A 27217-nucleotide genomic window follows, 5' to 3' on the forward strand; every position below is an offset into this window, starting at 1 on the left:
GTCCATTTAGTCCTGCAGCTCTGTTCGTTTGCCTGGTGTTGATTTGACAAGGTGTTGCAAATTTGTGAGGAACAAAAATTTTCTGGAAAAATGGCAGAGGGTGGTGAGGATATGCCGGAGATCAAAGTAGAAGAAGTTGAAGGTACGATTCTTTCTTTCCTTAAGCAGTGATATCGGAATCCATAATCCCTTCCATATTTTTGCAGAAATTCATAGAACTGCTATCATATCCAAGGGACTGATGTGCTGTGTTTAGTAATTTAGATTGGATCTCTATTTTCCATATTTTTACCTAAAACCTCGTGTCTTGCAGGATAATTATACGCGTCGTCCTCACAAACAAACCTTTCACGTAATTCCATCTCCTCTAGCCCGAGTGTATTCAGACCGAGAAATGAATTTAACCCCGAGACGGATATTGATGGAATCGACAAATGCCAATTCTAACAAATGTGGTGCTCCCGTAGTCAGGTCTTCCACTTATGTAGCTTTTTAATTACCATCGATTGCTGCCGAGCTTTTTCACACGGTTTGGGGGTTTTTGTTTTTTATTATTATTTCTTTTTTACTCGTTAATGTATTTTGTCAATTGCCAGCCGATTTAATGAAGAAAACATCAAGTAAAAGAACGAAATTGCCATACTTAAATGATTTACCTCCGATCTGCAAACACCGCTATGTGTAGTGTGAGTCTTAGTAAGATTTATTATATCAAATATAGAAAATATACTGTTATCAATCACAAAAACCGCACGCTCTTGAACGTGTTCTTTTGTGCGTGCCGATTTTGCCACGAATTTATTTATCTTGAAAAACTTAAACTTCAGAGCGTTATCTTCAGCATCATTTTGGTTGGCAAATTTATTTGTTTGAGCTGATAATAAGTTCTTTATGATTAACTCCAGAATTCAAAGTCACATAACATCGAAGTCAATGTTTTGTTGTTTTTTTTTAAAGTGAACGACGTTGATTTTTTTTCTTTATTCAAAAAAGTATTTTATAATGTTAGCACATGTATTTGTTTAAAAACATCAATTAATCATAGTACTAAAGTATTTTATTTGAATGCATTTATTGCAATATTCAATAAAATGGAAATATATAAAATGAAATATTTAACAACAGCTTAAACATAATTTTAAAGACTCTCTAGATTATCGTTTTTAGTATTTGTTCAATCGATTAATTATATCTTTTTTTTTCTTTTTTTTTGTGCTTTTCTTTCATATAAAGGTTGTTGAATTCTGTTAAAGTATATTTGATTTGAAAATGTTCTTATATGAAGAAACCGATCTCTTTAAATAGAAAATGTATGTTTCGAAGAATAAACAATGTTATACATGCATATTGTTGGATATACTTTAAAACCTTATGTTACTTATTGATAAGTCAACATCTAAACTTTTCGTATTTTGAAGTCAAATAAAAGTTTAAATGCTGACTAATTCAAAAAACTATTAGGGAAAACATTACTCCTTAAAAATGATTAAAAATGAAACACGTGTACAGTTTTAAATTTTGGTTTTTAATTTCTATGCACGTAACTTCCTGCCTACATGGTTGTTGCTTTTCTATCTTAATAAATAAAATTTTGGAGTAGATACAATGTATAGATGTTAAGAAATTATAAGCTTTTGTGTCCTTCAGTAAGCAAGTGCTTTGAAACATTAATTTGCATTTTAAGCAATTATCAAATTTCGCATTTAATCATTTAATAGTAATTTGGAGATGACGCTATCATTCTAAAATAATATTGTCTTGATTTTGCAACAAAGTAATGCAAAACGTCCAACAAATTTGGAGTTAATCAACAGCCTCTACAAACCAATAACTATGAACCTCTCTCTCTCTCTCTCTCTCTCTCTCTCTCTCTCTCTCTCTCTCTCTCTCTGTGCCGTCATCCTACGCACTAAAAGAAAATTTCCTGTACAAATTTTTATTTCCTCGACATCAATTCTTTGTTGGTTTTGTGCTACGCCCAGGGAAACACTTTTGGGGCTATTTTTATCGTTTATCAGATTATGGAAGCGCATGATAGCATATCACTGCTTCCAGAGTTGACTGAGAGTTTGATCCGTTTGTGGTCTATTGCATTTCAGCTGTAGTATCTGGTTAACCATTTAAGATCAGTGGTAAAACAATATTGTTCTCTGGTCGCTGTAATGTGTGTACTTAAGCTGGAATTTTCCATATAATGGAAGTAAAATTTGTTTTTCCTTTTTTTTCAATTTTGCTACTAAATTCATGCAAATAGAAAATCATGTAGCGGGTTTTTCTTATAATTTTTAATATTTCAAATACATTAGGCATTTTTCGTAGCTAAGTCAATAAGTTAAACTACGTTTTGTAAATGTATAGTATATCACTAAACATCATGAAACATATGCATATAACATTGAAACTTGCAAATTATATTTAAAAAGCTGGTAAAATAATAAAGTATCTGTGCATCGAATTTTTGCCATAGATGAACTATCAAAATATTACAAACTTAATCCAAGATAATTATCAATCAAGAATTTAATCTTTAGTAATATGTTATAAATGCACATAGGAGCAACCTCATATCAAATGATTACCTCGGTAAATTGTGCCTTTCTAACAAAAAATCAACCTAAAAATTACTAAAATTTACTAAGATTTTTGTCATAAATGACCCATGAAAGTAAAAAAGTTCAGTTTAAGTAAGGGGTCTTCTTGTTATCAGACATACTTCTTATATTAAGAAATTCATGAAATTTTGACACAGTCAAACAGATCATGTAACCAAATGATTCTATCAGTTTAATCAAATTTGACCATCTTGTTTTCGCATAAAGGTCAGGTCAAGGTCCTTACCTTTTTCTTCCACTTAAAGGATGATAAAAATGAATATAGTATATGCAATTAAGTAGACATCTGTTTAAGATATGACGTTTCTAATCTTCAATGCAATGATAGAATATCAGAATCTGTATTAGTTTATATTGTTAAATTGGAATAAATATTTAAACTAAAATTTTTATTACTCAGCCCGCATTTCCTTTAATTTTCTTAAATTTTGAAGATATTTTTATTATTTTTTATTATTCTAATATCAAAAATATTTCTGATTTTTACATATTATGAAGACATTATATAAAGATATAAATTGGCAAAAAGGCTAATATATTGACCATTTAATAAGAGAAAAAATCCGATTTTAGTGATTTTCTCACACAAATCAATTTTTAGAATGAGCTAGTGCTTAAAATCCTAATAAAATATCATTTGATATGCAAATCATATTTCAAAAACATGTTCTGAAACTCGAATATCTTATTAGTTTACATTAGTTGAAAAACTAAACTAAACTAAAGTGTTATTCTTTTTAAAATTCTAAACAGACTCATGAATCTACAGCAATTTTGAATCACAAAAACATGACTGTGATGTTTTCCTACGCAAATATTCAGCCAAAAATATAGTCCTTGTTAGATTCTTAACTTTGATTATTATTTCTATGCCAAGCTGCATGACAGTAAAAAAAAGAAAAAAAATATGATATTTTAGATTCCTTTCATCTTGATTTAATAAACATTTAATCAAATTTACTTTTGAAAAGTCAAAAACCAAAAAAGACACCTCCCTTAACTTTAATGCAAATTGACAAACTTGAATGTAACATGCAATTGAAATTCTGTTTTACAAAAACATATTTTTTTTTATAAATCACCATTTTATTATAATATATAAATTGGAAATTTACTAGAATCGCGATCAGTTATCTGCAATTTTATATCATTGTCTTATATTTTATCAGAATTTATCATTTTTAAATAAGATTCAATTGTTAACAAATTACCGATCAGATCCAACTAGACATATGATATTTGGATTTTTAAATTTTTACGGTACAATCGCGTGTTGAAGAATAAACCCAAATGGTAAACTTTAAAACTGGATTTCATTTCAATTTTTTATGATTAAACCCTTTGAAGAAATTCATATTCTTACTATTTGTTTATTTATATATATATATGTTCATATTTTTGCGTTTTGGTAAAAGGTAATGTTTACATCTTCCAGTGTCTTTGTCTGTGATAACACTACGACTCAATTTTTAAAGTATAGTCGAATACTTTTCATCAATGACTATTTTAATAAGTAATCGTACAACTGCTGAGAAGTACATGGATATAAGTAATAGGGAACCATTCATTAAATATTATACGTTGATAAAATATTGGCGGGCATGATCAAATCTATCGTGATGGACTTTTAAATGAATTTATTTTTTGAGGATTTGTTTGATTTTTGGGGTGTTTATTTTGGATATTTTTGCGCTTTGTTAAAAACGTTTTAACATCAGATAATATAGTGTATAATGTTTGCTTTAGAACAATGCAATTTTTGATATTTCTGTTTAATAAGTAAAAAAATTCCTCGGAAAAATGGTGGTACAATAAGAATATACAATTCACCCTGTAACCTCTAAAAAGCATTGGAACTTTAAATTGATAAGGCCTCTTAAACTAAAGCTATTTTTTATTCATTTTCGAGTTATGTTTATCTTGAACTAATGAATCATTTGTATTTAACATTTGTAATTTTACTAATTTTTTTTACAAAATGCATTACTAGTAATTTTATTATATAAACATATCAAGATGTCAACATTATCAGGAACAAACCCTCAAAAATCAAAAATGCTCTGATGCAGTATATTTTTGTTGTCAGTTTTGGGTGTTATCCACAATTCATGTTATTTATTAATTTTCCACTTGTTCCTATAGTGACTACTTTAGTGTACATTTACTACTTTAGTGTAAATATACGACTTTAGTGTACATGTATGACTTTAGTGTACATGTATGACTTTAGTGTACACGTATGATTTTAGTGTACAGGTATGTCTTTAGTGTACATGTATGACTTTAGTGTACACGTATGACTTTAGTGTACATGTATGACTTTAATGTACATATATGACTTTAGTGTACATGTATGACTTTAGTGTACACGTATGACTATAGCTTACATATATGACTTTAATGTACATGTATGACTTTAGTGTACATGTATGACTTAAGTGTACATGTATGACTTTAGTGCACATGTATGACTTTAGTGTACATGTATGACTTTAGTGTACACGTATGACTTTAGTGTACATGTATGACTTTAATGTACACGTATGACTATAGTTTACATGTATGACTTTAGTGTACACGTATGACTATAGTGTACATGTATTACTTTAGTGTACAGATATATTACTTCAGTGTACATGTATGACTTAAGTGTACATTTATGACTGTAGTGTACATAAATATTACTTTAGTTTACATAAATATTACTTTAGTGTACATATATGACTTTAGTGTACATGTATGACTTTGTGGACATGTTATGAAAAGACAACATTCACATATTGTGAAATACGCAGTTTTTCAAAAAAAAAAGAAAACACACAAGAGAAATGTTATATAAAATGATTAGGAAAATTTGCCGTGGAAAAAAATACATGCGTCAACTAAAAGACTAAAACGACAAAATTTTCGTCATTTATGACGCAGAAAACATTAAAAAAAAAACCCAGATTATGTATTTTTCTGTGTTTTCTTTGGTCACGCAAAACACACAAATTGGATTGATGTTTTCCTGGTTAATAAGTCCCTTTCTTCCATAAATTTTCAAATTTCATTGTAAAAATTTCATTCTTAATGAGAAACGAGTTAAGTTTTATTTTGGGTTAGAGCTATGAAAAAAAATAACAGTGACCCTATGCGTAAACAAGTGCTAGCTTCTTTGCCATCACGAACATTTTTCATACTCTAAACCTCTTTTAATTAAAAAACAAAATTATTTAATGAATGGTTACATATTAAGTATTCTATATAAAACATATGTCAGAAAGCTGAAACATTGTTTGTGTTGTAAAAAGTACTGTGTGTGTTTTTCGACTAGTTTATCAGAGAGCAAAATCTATACAGGCTTATCAGTTTGTTTGTTTTGGATATTATCCTTTAGTTGCTGTAAATTGCATTCAATTTTCTTTTAGAGTTTCTAACAACATATTTAGATTTTTACTCATCTTTAAATTTTAAAAGTTTTATTTTCGTCATTTTCACAATTTGAAATCCAAACTGAAAAATTAAAGGTACTTATTTTAATTACATAGTCAATGTAGAAACTACATGTATTTGGTTTGCATTAACAGCAATAATAATAATTATAGTAATCTAATACGATGTATATCTTTAGACTAGATACTTTTTTGAAAATCCTAAATCATTTTGAAAAACAAAATGTTGTAAATCATGAACAATTAAATGTCCAATATTACAAACAATAACTGATGCTAAAACAACAGCAACCATACTATTGGGTTTATATATTAATTTGAATCATAATTTACGCTGTGCTTATCTTTATAGAAAATATAACACGCATGAACATTTCTTATACTTTTCCTTATTACATGTAGCATTTTCGTTATTAATTTTTTTTCTAAATGAATAGAATCAACAGAAATTTCATATTTTGCTCTGAAATAATATATGTATATAATTCACAAATGCCGTTGAAAGGGTTAAGTTTTAAATCTGTTTAGACACATGCAATTGCTAGTTACCGGAATATCCTACATTCATTCAAGAAATGAACTCAATATCTACCCAAGTTATAGTCGTATAACCTGGATTGGGGCAGTTTACGATTTTTAATCCACGAAGCGGGTTATAAAAAAGCATTAATTGCTCCAACCCAGGTTATACGAGTATAACTTGAGTAGATATTGAGTTCATTTCTTATGGTTAAATTTTCTGTAATTTTCTGTACAAATTAACGCGTTTTACTTTTAAAAATGATATTGATCTGTTCAAATTTCAAAAGTAACGTCATGCAGTTTAGTACGTTTCTGACGTTGGTGCATTGTGACGTGTCTTGTGACATGCAAACCAGGTTATACAAATTTAACTAAATTTTTCAATTTAATTGAATGGTGCGTTACAACCACAATAATTTTTTGTTTGGTATATCCAAGAAAAAGGTGTGAGATTTACAAATTGAAGGAGTTACAGTATTTATAACAATAATGGTTTGAATTAGTCATTGTATTATCATTTTCATGTATTCGAAATTAAACAAAAGAAAAACTTGCTGGACAATAACATATATATATATGAATATTTACATTTACTTTCTTTCCCCCTATCAAATTGCATTGATTTATTTGAGTGATATTTACGCATAACACAGAAGACCCAATCACCAAATCTGGTTCGTATGAATACAGTATTCCTTTAGTATTTCTCGAGGAACATGGCTGACTCTCCTCGCGAGATCACGACCTAATATTATACTTACGCTGATCAATATTTCTTGCTGTAAACATATTTTAACAGTAAAATGAATTTAATTGATTAATTTTTTAGTATACTAAAAGTAAATTCATCAAATAACAGAAGAACAAATAAAATTCTTTTATAAGTTATCAAATTTCTGTGCACTATTTTTGTCAGCATGATTCGGCTGTTCCAATGGCTCTTCCGTTAATTGCACATTACTCGTTGCATAAGGCAGAGATTTTAAAAAATATATCGTGTTTTCGAAAAGAGAATAAATGTTAAAAAACGTAAATATAAGCGTTATTCAATTTGTATTCACACACCGTTGCAGTTACGAGACCACATCTTTCAAAAAATAATGATTCAGTTCTTAAATAAGCAATAATAAAAAAAACAATACTTAGAAAGCCTTAAGAATTCCGACCAAACCATGAAATTTTGTTTTTAAAATGCACTAAAATCACACTTTGATTTTTTTTTCAAAGTGCATTGATATGGTAAAATTAACAAATTTAAAAGCAACCCAGTGGAATTTGAAAAAAAAACCCCGTAAAGCACTTTAATGCATTCACTCTTGTATTATACAATATGGTCATGTCCTATTAACATCCGAGAAAAATTAAAATGATGTGTGAGAATTTGAATGTAGCAAGGTTAATATCGTTTGATGGAATTAGCCGACACTCAAAGTACATGTAAAATTGATTATATTTTTCTATTTTACATCTCTTTGTATTAAGAATAACAGTGAAAACTTTTACGATAATAAAGTACACAATTTTCTTTATAAACTGTGTACGGTTTTTTTCATCTCGTGTTATTTTCCTCCTTCTGTTTTTGTCCCGTACGTCTTGCCAGACAAAGTTTTGTTTACAGAGAGATAATTTGAGACCTTGGAATTCGCCCAGTCATAGTTTCGCCCGCCGACAAGGGCGAATGGGCGAAAATCAGACAGGGCTAATATTCCCTGTTTATAGTTTATGGTAAAAATTTGGAATATTTACGATATATTATTGTATATGGAAATCATAAATGACATGAACTTGGACTTTATATAGTAACAAACATTAAATTTTTGTTGTGTTCTGTGGTACAACTGTCCTATATAGCCAAGGTATTTTGCGATTTTCTTGTTCGACGTGTTTGCAAACAGACATCAGAAAAAAGGCCTTTGATCTTCTGATAAGGTCTTTAATTAATACGGTGACTTCCAAAGGTTTCATGACGTTAGGAGAGCGTAACTGCAGACATTCACAAAAGACACTTAATCATTCCTCTCAGTCTTTCTTATATAATGTGTAGGCAATTTTTTTTTACAGCTATTGTTGTATCTATTTATTCTCATGAGATCAGGTGTTACAATGTTTTGTTATAAAATTGAAATGTTTGTTATCAAAGGAAGTGTTTGGTGTTAGTTAAGACTGGGGATCAGCAGGCATCCCTTTATTATTTTGGACTTGCGAAAGGAGCTAAAAAAGGATTTTTTGTTTTCAGTAATGTAAATCAAATGGAAAATGTAAGCCAATCTGCAAAACCACGTGCGCTTCATCTTTTTCTTTAACTTTCTAGTACTGAACAAAAATCACCTACTTTGTCGATCCGCACTGGAGACAGTGTCATTAGCAATAGAGATAAAAAAGGAAATAAGATTTCAAAAATGTTTTTGGCAAATGATAAACCTGTATACATTTTTTAACTATTCTTTCTGAAGTTTGTTTTGATTACAATCGATGCATAACTGAGAATATGCGGTTTGAAAAAGAAAACAATTAATATAGGGACGAAACCAAACGGTTCCATTTGACTAAGCATGTCAATGATGCATATGCTTCCCATACAGAATATTTAAAAAAAAAATATTTTCAATACTTCTATCTTTGAGAGATCGATTCTGCCGATAAAAATATGTGAAAGGCAATATCTTTTAAGATAATTGGTTTGTGTGGAAAATTATTTGATACTATTATAGCCAAAAAATCGGACCAACAACTTTAATCTTCTCCATTAATTTGCGTCATCATTAAAATTAGCTTCATAATTGAACCGAAGTTCGTAACTACGATACTAAACATCATATAACTATTCTATAAAATAGGTACCATTGATGAGTTGACAGTTAAAGAAGATGAATAAAAAACAATGGATGTTTTACGAAATATTACAATGGTGAAGTTCCTTCATTTCACGGCTTGCAGCAAAATATACCGAAATTATTGAATTCTTTTGTCTTACCTACACTAAATAACTTAACTATATGTAGTTTGTAAACATTAATATTTTAGGAAATGTTTTTGACTACTTTAATATAAATAACATCCGGTATGCATCGCCTGTACACGCTATCTAGGAACACAGAGGAATCGGTCAGATCTAGACCAGCATCAGTCCGTCACCATATTCCAAGTTCTTTTTTTTATATATAGCCCTGGTATTATTATATCGGTATCATTGCTTTGCATTAACAAAAACAATTAAAGGGCGTGAATACGCAGTCGCAGGGTCTACAGTTTTTAGTTTTTTTTTGGGGGGGGGGGTTATTTTATATATAGTTAGAAGTTCTTGAAAGCTCATAAAATTGCCGATTTATAACAATTTTCTTCGATTATTTAAACAGTTTGATTGCTTTAACCATTAAATAACAGCGATATCACCATGCAGATTTCCTCCAGGCTTCAAGGGTAGCGAGTAAATTAAAGATTAATTCACAAATTATTTGAATTTAATCGGTATCATATTTCTTCTTTATTTTTTTATTTTTTTTGTATACAGATGATTTATATACATGTATTGCTGATAAAAAAAAATTATGGGGAAGTTTGAATTAATGATGGTTTGTACATTGCATAACAATACTGACATAACAGGGCTCAAAGGTCGTGGTCATTTCAGACTATAATGAACTCCTTTAAAAGAAAAAATCTGTATAAAAGTAAAGGAAAATATCCAAATTCAAGGAGGCCGATCTTGGTTTTCTGCGTAAGCCTACTATAGCAAAGCTCTCTATTTTTTTTTCTCAACCATATGTAGGAAATCACAATTCTATGTATATATAATCTGTCCCAAGTTATTTCTTCCATCAAGTTTTGATAATTTTTATGAAAAATGCGCATACCTGTGAAAAAATACAGTTGAAATCGATAAAAGAAAATATATCCAAGATGTCTTCATTGACTCATTCATTTTCTCTCATAAAAGTTCACATGAACGAAAACAATTTTTGTGGGAATTTATAATTGTAAATGTTTACATCTTTTCGCCATTCGGAATTACTCGGAATACCTCGCACAAATTTTTAACTTTATAATCCGGGGTATTTTATGGCTGCTGCATTGCAAAATTCCCGTAGACTTTCTATTTTGGGTTGTTTATTGTACATGAAGCGGTAGAGGGGGCGTTTCAAATTAGATAATCTGGACATTTTTGTATTAGTGGATGAGCGTAGTTTGAACACAAAGGTATTTACTTATGATTATCGAAATATCAAGCGTAAAGTGATGGAAACAAACGCTCGGGACAGAGTATATATATATATATATATATATATATATATATATATATATATATATATATATATATATATATATATATATATATATATGCGAATTTTCAAGAAAATTTACCATTTGGTTCTTTAATGGGCCATCTCAAAATACAGGTACATTTACTATAGAAATATTAAGGAAAATGTAAGTCATTTTCCGCACTTCGCAGCAGATTTCAAACTACAGGAGTTATTTTATTCAACTGTAATATATGTAATTAGTAATGTCATTTTTTTTTCTTATTTGTAAAAAAAAAATGCCATATTCTACCATCTGTTTTTTTTTTATGGAGGCCATCGCAAAATATCCAAATGCACCAAATTTTGCTGGCTATGGGAGCATTGCCAGTGTAGTTCGGTACAATAGATTCATTAAAATATCAAGGAAATGAAACCCTGAGGACAGCATAAATACATGAATATGTATGTGTGTAAAATTTCCAAGGCATAAACTTTTTACCTTACCTTTTATGTTATTTCTTACAACGTTTTCCTCCAAAGCTTCATTTTATCATAACGTCATAAAAGCACACCGACAATGCTCACCTACCAAACAAAGGAAAAAAGCTTTTAAAAAATGAAATTTTCTTTAAAAATTCAAATATTTTTATCTTTGTTTTGTTTATTGTGTTAAATTCTATTTCATATTTGCTTGGAATCGAAAAAAAGTTCTTTTAAAAAAAGGGTACATAAATATACTGTATTTCACTATAATGCGCAAAAACATGTGCAATGAAAAGTGAAGTCGGCCAACTTAAATGGAAAATTATGGACTTTTTGATTTTTGAATAATAGTTTATAGCTACGTGTAGATATATAAACCATATCTTAAAGTTTTAGGTAGATCTGGGTTAACTCCCCTAATAAATGTACGTTAATATTGGTTGCTTTGATCAATGTGTTAGACGAATGTTAAGAAGCGTAACTCAGATATATATATAACCCGAACTATATATAGAGTTCTTCTTTATTTGATAAGCTCCAGGTAGGGTTCTTCTTAGAGTTGTGTTTTATTAATCAATTTATTTATTTATTTATTTCATATATATTTTTGTTTGAACCAATTTTGGCCATAATTTAATCATTTCATCAATTTATATAAATTACTCTCAGTAAGACTTTGAGCAATAATATTGATTAAAATCTTGTAATAAAAAAAATGTTTATAATTTTCTCGAAAAGGAGAACCCTATTTTCTATGACAGAAACCCTGTTTTCCTGAAGGGAAATTGTAGTCAACTCATACAGTAAACTACCAGAAAATGGATCGATCTAATTAGAATTCGTGGATTGAATCCGATGGCAGATTCAAAATCATCTAATCAATAAATTAGAGTGTGAAAATATCTTGATCCACTCCTTATCAATGTAAAGAGAAAAAAGCGGGAAACCTCATTCATGACCTACAAATGGAATATTTATCGTCTGCAGAAATAAAAAAAATTGACATAATTTATTGTAAATTGCTCTATGTCATTCAATTAAATGTATATATCATATAAACTTTGATACGCGATGTTTTGAAAATTAAACGGATGACTGTGAAAAGATCTATAGCCTTTTAGTAAGCCCTAATCGTTTCATGTGCATGCAGCAATACACGAACAATCGTTAGGGGTAGTTAGCTTACATTCCTTGCCATTTTATTAAGATGGATTAAATACCAGCATTGTTTATTATCTATTCAGTGTTAAGTTTATTTGATTCAAACATTTTAATAGAAATCGTTTTTTTATTAAACGAACAGACAAGAACTCTGAATGAATGTAACCTGACACCCCCTTTTAAAAATAGAATCGCCGTGGAGTATCACTACGCAATCGGAGTACTCTTGGAACACCCGTAAATATTTTTTTGCACCCGCTGGTATATATAGTACTGTGTATGCGTTCATTGTTTGCATCTTTTAACGCTGAGTTTGCACGATCCAAGACATGTATGGGTTAAATATTGATTTTTCCTTTCAGAAGCGACTACTATGTATCGTGTTTACGTGGGGAACCTTGATCAAGCCGTAGATGAGGGAACGCTGAGGGGCTTGTTCGAGGAGCACGGCATCGCGATAGGGACGATACTAAAGAAGAAAAACTACGCTTTTATTGACTGTGCAGACCAAAATAACGTGGAGAGAGCTATTAATCAGTTGAATGGTAAGCAGTAGCGAGGTGTCCGCAAAAGACAAGCTTGGAAAATGATAAAACCGGCATTTCTTGAATCGAGCACATGGCCATTGTAAGTCATTCAAGATGGCCGACGGTGGCAAAACATGTGGTCTTGTTTCATCGCAGTGGAGAAGAGGCATGGTTGTACAAAGCATTCTGACCATTGTTAATATATTCTAAAAGTGAAATAATTGGTCCAATTATTGCAGTACATGATACCACTAAGGTAGAGTGTGCGATGCAGGGAGATATACATGTCGTCTGCCGACATGTCATCTTCCATCGTCATACTCATTTCGTTAACTCCAATATTTATGATCATAATAAGATGTTACTGAAATAAGTAGTTTAACCAATAAATATATGCACCCTTTTAAACATTAACACAACAATTTCATAAGATTGTCTATCATCATTCCATTGGGTTGAATAGATGATCACTTCTTTAACCACAAACTGAAGGGCAGTGGCTGAGATTTAGTAGTAGATAATTAAATGTATTTTGAACATTGTTTACTGAACTATGTCAATCTTACCTTCCAAAAAAAACCTAATTCTTTAATTTTCAATGTTATAAAATGGAAGAAATGACACAATACTAGACCAGAGGCGTGCATGTTCAGCAAAAAGATGGGTGCTCACAAGCGCTCGCCAAAATTTGTGTGTTGCGGGTATAGGGAATTTTGCTGAGCTTTCGCGAGCATCTGCACTATTGAACAAGCCTCAGGGCTGCATCCAAGGTTAAAAGATATGTGAAAGTGGTATTCTTTTTATTGTCAGGTTTTAAGGAAAAGTCTGAACTATAAATGCAGGGTCTTAAGAAGTTCCTGTACAGTTTTGTAGTTGAATTGCACAGTTGCAAACATAACAATGATGAGCTAATAGTCTCGTTCGTATGAATCAATCTGATTCTGATTACAAAAAGACTCTGAGTTTTGTTTGTGTATTTTACCAATATTGTCCAGCTTTTCGTGACGCAAGGTGAATGAAATCAGAAAAGTTTATTTAAAATATTATTAATTAAGGACACAACATGTCTCTGTTACTGCTGACACTAAACAGGTGACCAAGTCTTCAAAAACTATGCTCCTAAACTAATTTGATGAGTGAATCATGGCAAGAGTTCTGAAAACCTTGAACATTTTTATGCAGTCTCCCTTTATTTCCAGTAGGACTTTCAACTTAATAAATGCATGTTGAAATGATTGGGTGTTTTATATTTGTAAACTGAAATGGGTTTTATTGTTGGGGTGATTTTTGTGGAGTCTAAGATTAAAAGGACTGGAACATTTCTCTTGATCATGATAATATTTTGTAGGTTTCAATAAAATTTGCCCCTTTCTGAAATGGTTATGTTATTTCTAGAATAACAATGACATAAATTTTCATTTTGATTGTAGATTATAATCTTCTTGGATCCGTCATGCAAGTAGAAGCTTCCACGTCAAGAAGAAGGTACCCTGACGAGTTAGTGTTCGGTTTTGTTTAGTTTTTTGGTTTGTTATTTGTTGCAGAGTCTGAAGGGGTATTTTTGTTTTATTTATTTCATTTTTTTGTTTTGTTATTTTATTTACTATTCGACAAGGCTGAAATATTGAACCCAACTGTATTAAACAAATGATCAGACCGATGAATTAAACATCGAATAAAGCCCTTGTATTATGAATAGTGTTGTCAAATCAGTTGAAAATCATAATTGATTAATTGGTTGACTCTAACCAACTGATGAATGGCCAATAATTGAGTTGGTAACAATTTGTATTAAAATTCTCCAAAATGGGGCACTGAACTTTACGATATGGTTTAATTAAAAATATATTAGTGCTATTTGCACTTATTAAAGATTATAAGAGGCATGTTGTATTATTTTCAATTAAAAAATATATGAAAAAAAGTTTGCAAAAGTTTTTGGTTCATTAAATACAGAATAAACAAAAATGTAAGTAATAAACCAATTGTAATCAAATTTTTAACATCTCAAATTGATTATTTATTGAAAAATCAAAAACCAATGATCACTGACTAAAAATTGTTTATCGCAACAACATTAATTTTAAAGTACTAATATTACCATGATTACAATGTAAAACATTGAGAATTTCTACATGCAGTAAGTCTGAAACATTCAATATAGCATAGCACAGAAATTTGTAAATGCTTTTATATTTATCACTGAATCACTTTCTATTTAAAACTTCTAATATGGGAGTCATTTTGAGTGGATAAAAATTGTTTAAAGTTTAAACATGCATTTTATTGCTTATTTTTTATTTTATAAAAAATATATATTTTACTCTTCTCATTCTGTAAATTATAACAACTCTAAATTTTTATAATTATTCTTGCTAATATAAGTACACAAACCAATTTGTACTGATTTCCATTTTATTTCAACTTATCTGTTAATGCATGAAGGTGTTTGTATCCCATTGAAAACAATTTTGACAGGAATAAAATGATTATCAATAATCCACATGTCAAGCAGCAAATAAATGTCTTGAATTTTTATACCTGTTACTGGTTTTTACACCCAAATAACTACCATAAACTATGTGGTTCAATATTTTTCAAATCATGACAGAATAAAGTATGGTTTGCCTGTGTGTAACTGCATGAATGACTAACTTCAAAATTACTATTTGGGTGAAGAGAGCAAATATAACTTTGATGATGGCCTCATGGTTTCTTCTCTAAAAGGAAATTATTGTTCTGTTAATTTATTTTTCTTTTGTAGAAAAAGCAACAAAATCGCAATCCAGAACCTCCCTGTCCACATTAAGAGAGATGAAGTTGAGGCTTTAGTCTCTGGTCTGGGAAATCTAGTCAGGTGTGAACAAGGTGAGTGCAACTCAAATTATGATTAAAGGAAGTGAACATGAAAAAATTATCAAGGGCTCAAATTTGTCTGTTTGATGTGTATAATGATATCTGAAAACTGTTTAGACAGAGCTTTCCTCAGTAAAAAGATATACCACTTAGAATAACTAATTCTTGCAATCCATGAGCGCTGCCATATTGTTAAAATCATTACCTCCCTGCTGGGTTATCTCTAAGCATCTAAGAGAGGGCAGCACTGATGCTGCCGTCAGTGAGACACATTGCATTTTTACACACGTTTAGTAACAGAGATAAAATGCCATCATCAAAATGTGAATGGAAACTTGAAAGGAGTGTAAAGAGTTGTCATTTTAAACAGTGTTTATGGAGGAAGATTTTGGATCTCAGAATGATGCATTCCCACCAGCAGTTAATGTGACATGTAACTAGAATGGAATGTCCGTGGATCAGTGTTATTGTGACCTATTTTTTCTTGCACTCGGGAATTTCTTGTTTATGAGTTTGAACATTATGTCACGTGTGCAACATAAATGAGCACACAAGGTGCATTGCACAGCATCCTGACTTTTAAAAAGTGTCTTAGTCCTGTTATTCTTCTGCATGACAGGATAAACAAAAGGTACATATCATCAAGATCTTATGTATAAAAAAAAACAAATCAGAAAAATTTCCAGGGCATTTAAATAAAAAGTAACGGTAAGAAACGTTACGTACCCCACAAAGAAAATGGAATTACAATTTTATATTAATTTAAATTGAAATCTAAAAACAGCATTTTATTTATGTAAACACTGACTGCCACATGCATCTCCGTACAAACATCTGGAATGTGATGGTCTTATATTTTACAAATTAATTCATCTATATTCATTTTTTGTACAAATCATAAATAGTTATCTGAGGTTTATTTATAGAAATGTACTAAATCCTTGTCTTCTCATGACAGTGCACACAATTTTTCTTCACATCAAGGCATATTTTTTCTTCTTAACTTTTATCAACTCTGTACATAAACACTGGCCTAGTTCCAACATTGACCCAGTCACCAGCAGCAATGTGGCTTATCTACGTCAGAGAACAGATGCATGCTGGGGAATAATGGATTACCTCCATAAACCTTTCACTGAGAGTGTTAAATTGATAAAATCTCTTGATAGAAATAAACAAAAAGGTAACAGATCTCATTTTTAAGTTTCAAAAGGCTTTTAAAATTTATTAAGCAACAATTATTTTTTTCATGTTCACTTCCTTTAAGTTTTGATAAATTTAAAGAGTTTCCAAGAGACCTTAAAGTCTGTAAATCATGTATACTGCATTTTTATTTAAGCATACATCGAAGGCCAGTTTGACAGATATTACTCAAATTACCTTATTGAAATTTGGAAAAAAGTATGTTTTCAGAAAACTGTAAACTGACTATTTCTTTGTGTATTTTAAAGGGCCTGAAGGATTGGTATACGTCACATTTGAAACACAAGAGCAGGCTCAACAGTAAGTGTAACAAAATTTCTAATTTGAAGAAATCACCTATCATCAAAGTTTGAAGACTTGGATATTGCTAAAAGATCATTTTTGTTTTTCAGAGCAGTGTCTTCTTTGCATGGTTTAGAGTACCAAGGAGTTGGTCTAAAGGTAAAAAAAAGAATCTCTTCTATTTCTTATTTTTAATTGATTCAAATTTTCTTCCAGAAGATCCAAATGTTGTCATAATAAAAATGAGTTAGATTTCTATTTTGCTATATTGATAATTCTATTTAAATCAGATTGCTTTTGACTTTTCAAAGTTTAATGAATTATTTTTATAAGTTCAGATACATAAGTACGCGAACAGAAAGATTGAAGTGATTTTGTTTCTAAATATGTTAACTTTTAGGTTGAAATAGCTGGTGGAATGGGTCCAGGTGGAGGAAATAAGCCACGGAGGGGTGGTCCTAGAATTAATAACCAAAACCAAGGGATGAATCGCCAGGAACTTCCTCTCAGGTAATTATAGTCATAATTTCTCTCTCTCTCTCTCTTTGATTATTGTAAATGGGATGGATAAGAACTTGTTCTAGGGAAGGGTTAGTGGATGTTCAATGCAGACATTACAATGATGAGCTAATAGTCTCGTTCGTATGAATCTAATTCTGATTACGTAAAGACTCTGAGTTTTGTTTGTGTTGGTACTTTAAGGCACCCATTGAAAAGATTTTCAGCATGTACTCAGTAAAAAATAATAATGTATTTTGATTCAGTTTATCAGCAAGAATTCAGGTGAAGAGATACATGTACTTTACTGCTACTTTTAATCAAATCCAAATTCCATTTGTAGTTGTGCCCTTAATGAAGCAATGTGTTGAGTTTCTTCATTGCCCTCATAATTATTTGCTATTGCCACATTGTATTTACAGGATTTTGGTTGGAAGCGAGTATGTCGGGGCCATCATTGGCAAACAAGGGCAGACAATTCACAACATTACCTCTGAGAGTCGTGCTAGGTAATGTATTTATTTCAATCTGAAGTCCTTGACCCTCTGTTTATGCGAGTATTGCCTGAATGGCTTTCTTTATTAAGAAAAGGTCAGATCAAAGGGTCATTAGAAGAAAGTAGACATAAATGCATGTGCATGTTCATTATATTGATGCAAAAACCATGAGAATATTAACATTTCCAAGTTTCATTCTTAATGCTTTTGTTACCACATGTACCAAGTTAAATGAAATATGTAGAGTACATGAAGCTCAGTGAGATGATGATTGGAATAAAAATCCTGACACACAGTGTGACGATTTTAATCCACCCCAGTCTGATTACTATGTATCGCAAGATGAGGCTTTTTTTATGTTCATGTGTTATCACCTGTAAGAAATATGTGCATATGCATATTACTCGGCATATATACTGTGCTCATGCATAGCTATCTCTATGTGTAAGTAGTCAAAAGTTTATAGAAAAATTTTATTCTTGGAATCGTTGAACTATGCAAACATCTTGAGCAATGTAAAAAAGTTAAATCCTGTTCTTTTACTTAATGTATTGATGATATTCAAGGCAAGAATTATATTTTAGAGAAAGGTGAGCCTACATAGGGCCATTTTAACAAGAGCTTGGACTTTGGGTAGTTTTGTCAAAAAGCATTGTGACATAGGTCTGTCTATTTCATTGTTGGCCGCTCAGCCATAGCTCTTTGAAATCAACGAGATTTTTCTGAATTTTGAGCCAAGACAACGCAATCTGCATATCTCACTAAAAATCAGTGCCGTTATTAACTTGTTTTGATGGAGAAAATAAAAGTTTACATCCAACCGAAAGTCCAAGGTCTTGTTAAAATGGTTCTAATTTCCAGCTGTGAGGGACTGCTATGCATGGGAGTTCTCTTGTTACATTTTTCAGTACATCATTTTTAGGTATAAACTAAAATAAGGTCACATTTGTTTATGTGTGATCTCTAGGCTCTAAGGAAATAGAAGTGGAAGTTGCTTGTTGTGGAGAAAATAAAAGCACATATAAAAATTATTCATTGTTCAATTTTATAGTTGGAAGTTCTTCACTGGTATTTGTATTTGAGAATGATTTATATATTCAACTTACAGTTAAACAGATCAACATTATCCCATCTACACTCATTTAAAACACAAAACTTGTAATTGCAAATTTGCAAAATTATTAAGATGTATATATAGCTGCTAATGATTGTAAGAGTTAAGATGATGATTGGAAAACAGATCTTGACCTATTGTGAAGATTTTTATCCGCCCCAGTCTGATAACTCAACTGTTTATCAAATTGTTCTTTTGCTCAACACATTTGAAATAATGCTCTCCTGAAAAGTGGGTAACTCTTGGTAGAAGGATCAACCATACATGTATTGTAGAATTATTTAAAATAAGACATAATTTCTGTTAAATTTTGTTATGCTGAATTTGTTTACATTCCATTGTTAATTTACATATAGATTTCTTTTGGAGAATAACCACCTAGAAAGCAAATATAATTTAAAACACATTGAGATATTTCGCACTTTACTACTTGTAATTAAACTGTATTTGATGGTTTTGAACTGCATTACTTCTAATTTTGTGGATCGACTCTTGCATATCACTGTAGTGATATGAAGCAACAGTGTACTTTCTTCACTATTTTCCTTTTAACAACATTTTACTTTACAAGTAGTGACTGAATTTTTTTCTACTGTTAATGAACTAATAGGTATAATTGGATAGCTGAACTTACTGAGTATATGTATTCAAATTTGTATGAAGATTATACAGAGTTAAGATGATGATTGGAAGAAAATCCTGACAAAATAATGTGAAGATTTTTATCCGCCCCAGTCTGATAACTCAACTGTTTATCAAATTGTTCATGTGTTCAACATGTTTGAAATAATGCTCTCCTGAAAAGTGGGTAACTCTTGGTAGAAGGATCAACCATACATGTATTGTAGAATTATTTAAAATAAGACATAATTTCTGTTAAATTTTGTTATGCTGAATTTGTTCACATTCAATTGTTAATTTACATATAGATTTCTTTTGGAGAATAACCACCTAGAAAGCAAATATAATTTAAAACACATTGAGATATTTCGCACTTTACTACTTGTAATTAAACTGTATTTGATGGTTTTAAACTGCATTACTTCTAATTTTGTGGATCGACTCTTGCATATCACTGTTGTGATATGAAGCAACAGTGTACTTCCTCAACTATTTTCCTTTTAATGACATATTCTTTACAAGTAGTGACCGACTTTTTCTCAATTGTTAATGAACTAATAGGTATAATGGGATAGCTGAACTTACTGAGTATATGTATTCAAATTTGTATGAAGATTATACAGAGTTAAGATGATGATTGGAAAAAATCCTGACAAAATAATGTGAAGATTTTTATCCGCCCCAGTCTGATAACTCGACCTTTTAGTACGAATGTGTTTTAGTAAGAAATTGTGTTAAAAATGATGTATCTTCTTATAATAATGGAGTTCTTTCTCTTTTATTCAGAGTGGATATTCATAGAAGAGATGGTTTATCAACAGATACAGTAAGTAATAAATTTACTTGATTATTGAACATATATCACATCCACACTTTGAAGTATAGATAGCTTAATACATTAATAAACGGACATTTTGCTGATATTGTAAGAATTAAATGAGATTGGCATGTTCAGTTTTGTTTAAAGATGCATGTAATTGATAGGATGGTAAAAGCTACAGTGAGTAAAGAAATTGCAGATAATTCATGGATTAGAACTCTTTTTAGTTGGTCACAATAAAGGGGAGCCCTGAAAACTGTTCCAAAGCATGCAAGGAAATCATGAAAATAGTGGAGTCGGAAGCACAGTCCCTCAACAAAGGGTAAGATAACTACAGTCAATCTCTTTTAAGACAAATATATCTGAAAAGAACATTATATGCAGTATTCTTGCAAAAACTATTCAAGTGAATCGATATGTCAGTCATTTATTGGAATGTGAATAAATGTTTAAGGGATGCCCAAATTCAATGTTTTCCAATATTATCTCTCATAAAAGACATGCACATGTATAATTTAACAGCTATACAAGTGTAAGTTATTCCAAATATAATAATGAAAATACATGCATAAGTTGGAATGAACAAAAATGGTTTCTGAAGTACATTATGATGTGTTATGATTAAAGATAAACCATGAATATACATTGTATTCCTTCTATTGTAGAGAGCCACCCCTAAAAATTATATGTCCTAACAGCCTCTGTGGGAGGATTATAGGAAAACAAGGCAATGTCATTAAAAGCTTTATGGAGCAAACGGGTACACACATTGTTGTTTCTAGGTAAATATTGATTCCTTTCCAATCGGTTTCAAGATGTTTTCTAGATATCTTCATGTTTTCTGAAAACAAACTCTACAAATTTTGTAGCACTCCTTTTGCCATATCAAGTGTTGAATATTGTATACTTTATTTTTTCAAAACATGTTTAATTTCACTGACTGATTTTATTGCTTGTGTAAATATAATATAAACCAAATTTCTGACAAATTTAATTGTCATTATTGAGTAATGAAATTATTTTTGATGACTAATTTTTGTGACCAAGGGAATGTAGGTTATCTTAAATTAACCTGATTTACATTGTTTATTGCACATTGTTACATGCAAGTGTACATGTATATAACATAACAAGCGTTATGTATGTAGTCCATTCATTTTGCAGTGCAACAGACATGAACAATTTTTTCGTTGATCGCGTGATCACCATCACAGGAAGTCCTGAGAACACGTCTAAAGCTGAGGCCCTGGTGTCAGAAAAAATGAGGAAGTGTTTTGAACAAGATGCACAAAACTACAATGTAAGTGTTAAAGGATCCCCTCCATATATTAGACAGAAATATTTTTGTTAATAGTCATTTACACAAATTTGGTTGCTTTCTCATGCTTTGCCGACATTTAAAGTTTGAGAGAGAGAGAGATCTCCAGTCTTTACTACACAATATACATAAAGACACATCAAAAGAGCCCGGCTTTCAGTACTGTGATTTTTAACAGAGCTTTTGTTTAATCTTTTCAGACACAGATGGGTATGTTTGGTGGAATGCCCCCCATGCCTAATATGATGCCACCGTATAACTTCCAAAGAGGACCACCTTACCCTCCATATCAAATGGTGAGCACACTTACTGCTGGTCTTGTACATGTAGATTGTTGATCTATGCTCTATCAGTATATGTCCTCTGTGTTTGATATAAATTTTTAAAGAGCAATCTTTAGGTTTTCTTTATATCTATGTTTGATTTGATATCTTTATAATACATGAGAATTGTTTCTGTCAGAAATGATCTTGCTGTAAAATTAGAAGAAAAATCATCTTTGCATGTAATTAATGAATGCCTATCAAAGTAAAAAGCTAACACAAGTTTATTTTACATTCTAATTGTCCTGGAAGTTTCTATCTGTGTCACATAACTGTGGCTCTGGTTTCTGTTGTAGCAGGGAGATGGTTTCTACTATGGACAAGGAGGTCCACCCCAGCAAGATCTAGAGGTCACTTATCTCTATATACCAGAAAGCACAGTGGGAGCTTGTATAGGCAGCAAAGGATCCAATATCAAAGAAATTATGAGATTATCTGGTGCTAGAATTAAGGTAATTGTTTCTGCCACAAATGTCATTTGCGATCACAGCATTGGTAAAAGTGCAGGTGATTTAAAACTAAATGGAAATGATGATTGGATTAAAGTCAGACAATTCAGTGTTGACTAATATTCCGCCCCAGTCTGATCTATGTGTAGACATTTTTTGCTGATTAAATGTGTACTTTATTAATTCTTTCAACAAGCCTAGTAATTTTTAAACCTTTGAGTGTATAATGCTTAAGAAGTTGAGTTAAAAAACTGTTTTCACTTTATAATGAATTTTTTGGATTTTTTTTGTTTTAAAAATGTGGCTTAGGGATTCATTATAAAGTTTACATGTATGTTGTGGTACATTATGTAAGACCTACGAGTAACAAAGATTGTGTGTATTTAGATTGAAAATCCACAAATGCAATCTGGAAAGAATGGCGACATGAATGGTGACAGAAAGGGTCCGACCCCGCCCCTAGAGGAAAGGAAGGTCATCATAACGGGCACTGCTGAAGCTCAGTGGAAGGTACAAGAGTTCATTACTCTATGTTGAAACAAGTTTTCATGGATTGCTCAAAATAAAGAGATTCATGATAACCTTATATAGCAAATTTCAGTTTAAAGGCAAATTATCAAAACTACTGCAAACCAACTTCTTTTTGCAAATTTATTCTCCGAGTAATCGAAATTTTTTATCATTGTCGGATATTTGGTCTGACACAATGAAATGTTCTGTTCGACCAGACAGTGTTCTGTCTGACCAAAAACTATACAACAAGGACTGGTTCGCAGCAAGAAATGTTCAAGATAATGAGGCTCTCGTGAACCTCACAAAAATTAATTGCACGCAAATGAAAGTTTGTTGTTGACATAATTTCAGTACTATAAAAATGCTCACTTGATATGAAATTTCCTTTAAACATGACTGGATATTATTTTTCAGGCCCAGTTTTATGTATTTGACAAAATCAAGACGGAGGGAGGATTCCAGAGGATAGAGGAAGTTCACCTGCGATCGGAAGTCCTGGTCCCTAGAAGCATGATCGGCAGAATTATAGGAAAAGGCGGACAAAATGTAAGTGTCTCCTCCGTCTTGGAGTGGTTTGAGCATTATTTAATAGTGGAATTGTACAAGTAAACCTTCTCCAGGGTCTGCTTTGTCAGCAGCAAAATGTGTTTTCTGAAGAATATGATTAATGATATGAAATTATATTGGCTTGTGAAGAATGACAAATACATGTCTGTAGTAATATTGTATATTGATATTGTTTTATTTCAAAATTATTGATTTCTTATAGGTTAGGGAAATGCAGAGAGTTAGTGGTGCAATAGTGAAGGTTCCCGATCAGAATTCTCAGACTCAGTCAGATGGTGATATGGAAGTGGCCGTCTCAATAATAGGACATTTTTATGCTATGCAGCCAGCAATCAGAAGAATTAGGTCACTGGTTAACCCCCGCCCCCAACAAGGACCAGTGCTCATGCCAGGGCAGCAGAGGAGATTGCAGCCCAGAACACAGCAGAATGGAAAGTGAAAGTAGGAACTCAGGGGGGCGTGTCTGCCAGAAGAGGGGTTATAGGAAACTGAGTGTCCAATGATGGTCACATGTTTTACCATTATGAAATGAAAATGGATTTATTTTGAATCCATTTTAGGAAAGATATTTTCGACATTTCCGAGTTGCCAAATATTTTAGTTTGATTTTGAGATTGATAATTGGCAATATGTATTTTTTTTTTTAAATAGAAAACAAATTTTTTGTTAATGAAATAAAGTTTAATAAAAAAGGTAATAATTTAATAAGATATTGCTCTATTTAGATGCCTATTTTATTTAAGTAGGGATTAGAAAGCATTTTACATCTTGGCTTGTACGAAAGCAATTGTAAGAATTTTGTATGAAATTCATGAGAAAAAAACATTGTCAGGATTTTCATTTCAAATGAATGTTATTTTGCATTAAATTTACTTATACACGGTTGAATGTGTACAATTAAAAGGAGGGAAGCTCACCCAAACCTGATGTTGCACCAAGGTACTGTATGGGCAGCACCAAGGTATGGTACAAGCAGACTTCCATTGTAGGCATGTAAATATGAGCAATATCAATCCTTTACAAGGGCATTATTTTTAAGATAAGAATGAAAGGTGTTTAGTCCACATAAAGTGCTCATTAGCAAAGGTTGCTATTATCCACATTTGGATGGAATTGGACGTCTTGTAATTGATAAGGACAGCTTGTATTGTCTACTGCAAGCTTAGGGGTAGGAACAAATATTTATCAGGCCAGTATTGAACTTTTTAAAGTATTGGCCTTTTTTTTTCTTTTGTAATAAATTTATTTTTGATACTTGTTGACAGAATTTTTTGTTAGAATTTTTATGACCTGTTGAAGGACAAAGTTTTTTTTATTGTCCATTATATTGCATAAAAAAGAATGAAAAAAGAATATCTTTATTTCCACCAAGACATTCTAATATTAACACTTCATATGTACAACTACAAACCAATAACAGGTCTTAAAACTGACAAAGAATTGTACAGCTCTACATGCCAACAAACTCTTGAAATGTCTTAAATACTGGACTACAAATCCACACTGCTACTCCACCCTCCATTTCACTGGATCTTACGTCTACTGTTGTGATGGTGGATTCGTAGGTTGTGAATTCATACTGAATGCTATGTCTCCAGAGAAAAAAAAATAAATAGCATGGCACATGTGAAAATTACCTTATCCCAACTAGCCAGGAGCTATTGCATTGTTCTATTTTTGGAAGATTACCTACATGCTCTGTGGTACAATGTTCTTATTATCTCATCATGGTGGGAAAAGTTTGAACAAGTGGCACTTTCTGCATCCGGTAAAGCTTACCAAGTGAGTTCTCTGTCCACATGTGATGGAAATGTAAAATAATTATAATCATTCTGGATAACAGTGACAGAAATATTAACTTGTTGTTTGTTAAGTAATCTTTGAATGTAGTTTCCAATTTGTAATGTTCAACTGCATTTCAAAGCAGTTTTATTTTCAATTACATTATAGTTTATTGATGGAGTTTCAAGACTTTTTAAGAATTTTTGCTTTCTTCAACTTGAAAGGTATTTCAACTGTTTGACTTGATTTTACTGTTTGATTTATATTATTTTGGATACCCATGGCATTATACCCAAATGAAAGAAAAGTGAATAATTGTTTATGAAGTTGGATTCATTGTAAATTAAATTTATTACATGCTGTATTAAAACGAATTTTGGAGGGGAAAAATGAAAGCCCAAAACTTGAGAGGAAAAATGTTAATTCAAAGATTTGTATTTTAAGATTCAAGTTCTGAATTTATCACTGTAAATGACATGTATTGAATATTGGGTTGCCGTTTTACAACTGACTTATGTTAAACAAAGAATTGCATTTTCAAATGTGTAAACCATATCCTTATTTTCTTTTCTAAATATTCCCCAGTAGCTTGTGTACAGATTCTTGTAATATTTAGTGTATTGCCTAGTCTTCATAGCAATGACTGCTCTCAACCATAATGCATTGTAAACTGATTGAACTTTGAGTATGAATAATGATACCATGTGTACAATTAACAGTAATACACGTCAGCACGTTATTGGTCCAAGTTATGTACATTCAACAGTAAAAAGCACGTTGCTATGGAGACGTGAACCAGAAGCCTGCAATACTTATACGTGTTTCCCCCATTTTAAATATTTTTGATTGTTTCTTGTATTAACAAACCTTGACCATGTACAGATTTTGTTTTGTTAGGGATGACCTGCAGATCAGCAGAAATAGTGACAGTGCTCTGTCCAATGTTTCATTGTATTAAGAGGAGCTAGGGGTATTTTTGATCACCAGGTTTTCTATTCAATAGTTTCACCCTCCAGGCCCTCTTTTGGACCCAACCGATTCAACAGTTTGATCAGTGGCTACACACAGTTGACACGATCTCCCGACAGCCAAGACTGGGGTTTTATCGTTTCTCTATCAAGAAAATTATGAGTCTAGATTATTCATGTTGACAGGGAAGCCACCTTTCTCTGTTCTTCATCGAGCCTCTTATTTCTGTTGAGCCGACTGTACATTGCTGTTGAGATGTGTTCACATAGTTTATACTTTATGTTATACCGATACAGTGCCAGCTCTGTGTTCTGAATCTATCAGATAATGTCACGGTCAGCCAGTTCGCAATATTGTCTCCCTTTTCTTACGGAAATAAAATTATTCTAGTTCATTAAATATCATTGTTTTGTTGTACTTAT

At 31.3% G+C, this 27217-nt stretch overlaps 1 protein-coding gene across 5 annotated transcripts; it reads left to right on the forward strand.

Moving 5' to 3' along the window:
* On the forward strand, window positions 1-27194 carry LOC105317154 (insulin-like growth factor 2 mRNA-binding protein 2). 5 transcript variants are annotated; one of them, XM_011413700.4, is made up of 17 exons: window positions 1-142; window positions 12819-13001; window positions 14414-14480; window positions 15748-15851; window positions 17291-17342; window positions 17435-17483; window positions 17725-17834; window positions 18245-18331; window positions 20841-20880; window positions 21102-21196; window positions 21540-21656; window positions 22039-22174; window positions 22393-22488; window positions 22812-22967; window positions 23352-23474; window positions 23892-24023; window positions 24247-27194. In XM_011413700.4, the coding sequence occupies exons 1-17, from the start codon at window positions 91-93 to the stop codon at window positions 24481-24483; spliced, it is 1836 nt and encodes a 611-aa protein (XP_011412002.2). In that variant the 5' UTR covers window positions 1-90; the 3' UTR covers window positions 24484-27194. The 5 variants fall into 5 exon arrangements, with proteins under 5 accessions (XP_011412002.2, XP_011412008.2, XP_019918294.1 ...); XM_011413706.4 differs by having other exon boundaries at window positions 2-142; window positions 14414-14468; XM_020062735.3 differs by lacking the exon at window positions 1-142 and adding an exon at window positions 12599-12693.
* The last annotated feature ends 23 nt before the right edge of the window (window positions 27195-27217 follow it).

Source organism: Magallana gigas, chromosome 10, assembly GCF_963853765.1.
Source record: "Magallana gigas chromosome 10, xbMagGiga1.1, whole genome shotgun sequence".
Classification (NCBI taxonomy): Eukaryota; Metazoa; Mollusca; class Bivalvia; order Ostreida; family Ostreidae; genus Magallana; species Magallana gigas.

What these genes read in the sequence shown, in the direction of transcription:
- LOC105317154 (XM_011413700.4), top strand. Translation starts at nt 91, where the DNA reads ATGGCAGAGGGTGGTGAGGATATGCCGGAGATCAAAGTAGAAGAAGTT. An exon ending in CGCCAGGAACTTCCTCTCAG is followed by an intron (nt 17,835 to 18,244) that starts GTAATTATAGTC and finishes TTGTATTTACAG; the next exon opens with GATTTTGGTTGGAAGCGAGT. An exon ending in ACACACATTGTTGTTTCTAG is followed by an intron (nt 21,657 to 22,038) that starts GTAAATATTGAT and finishes TTCATTTTGCAG; the next exon opens with TGCAACAGACATGAACAATT.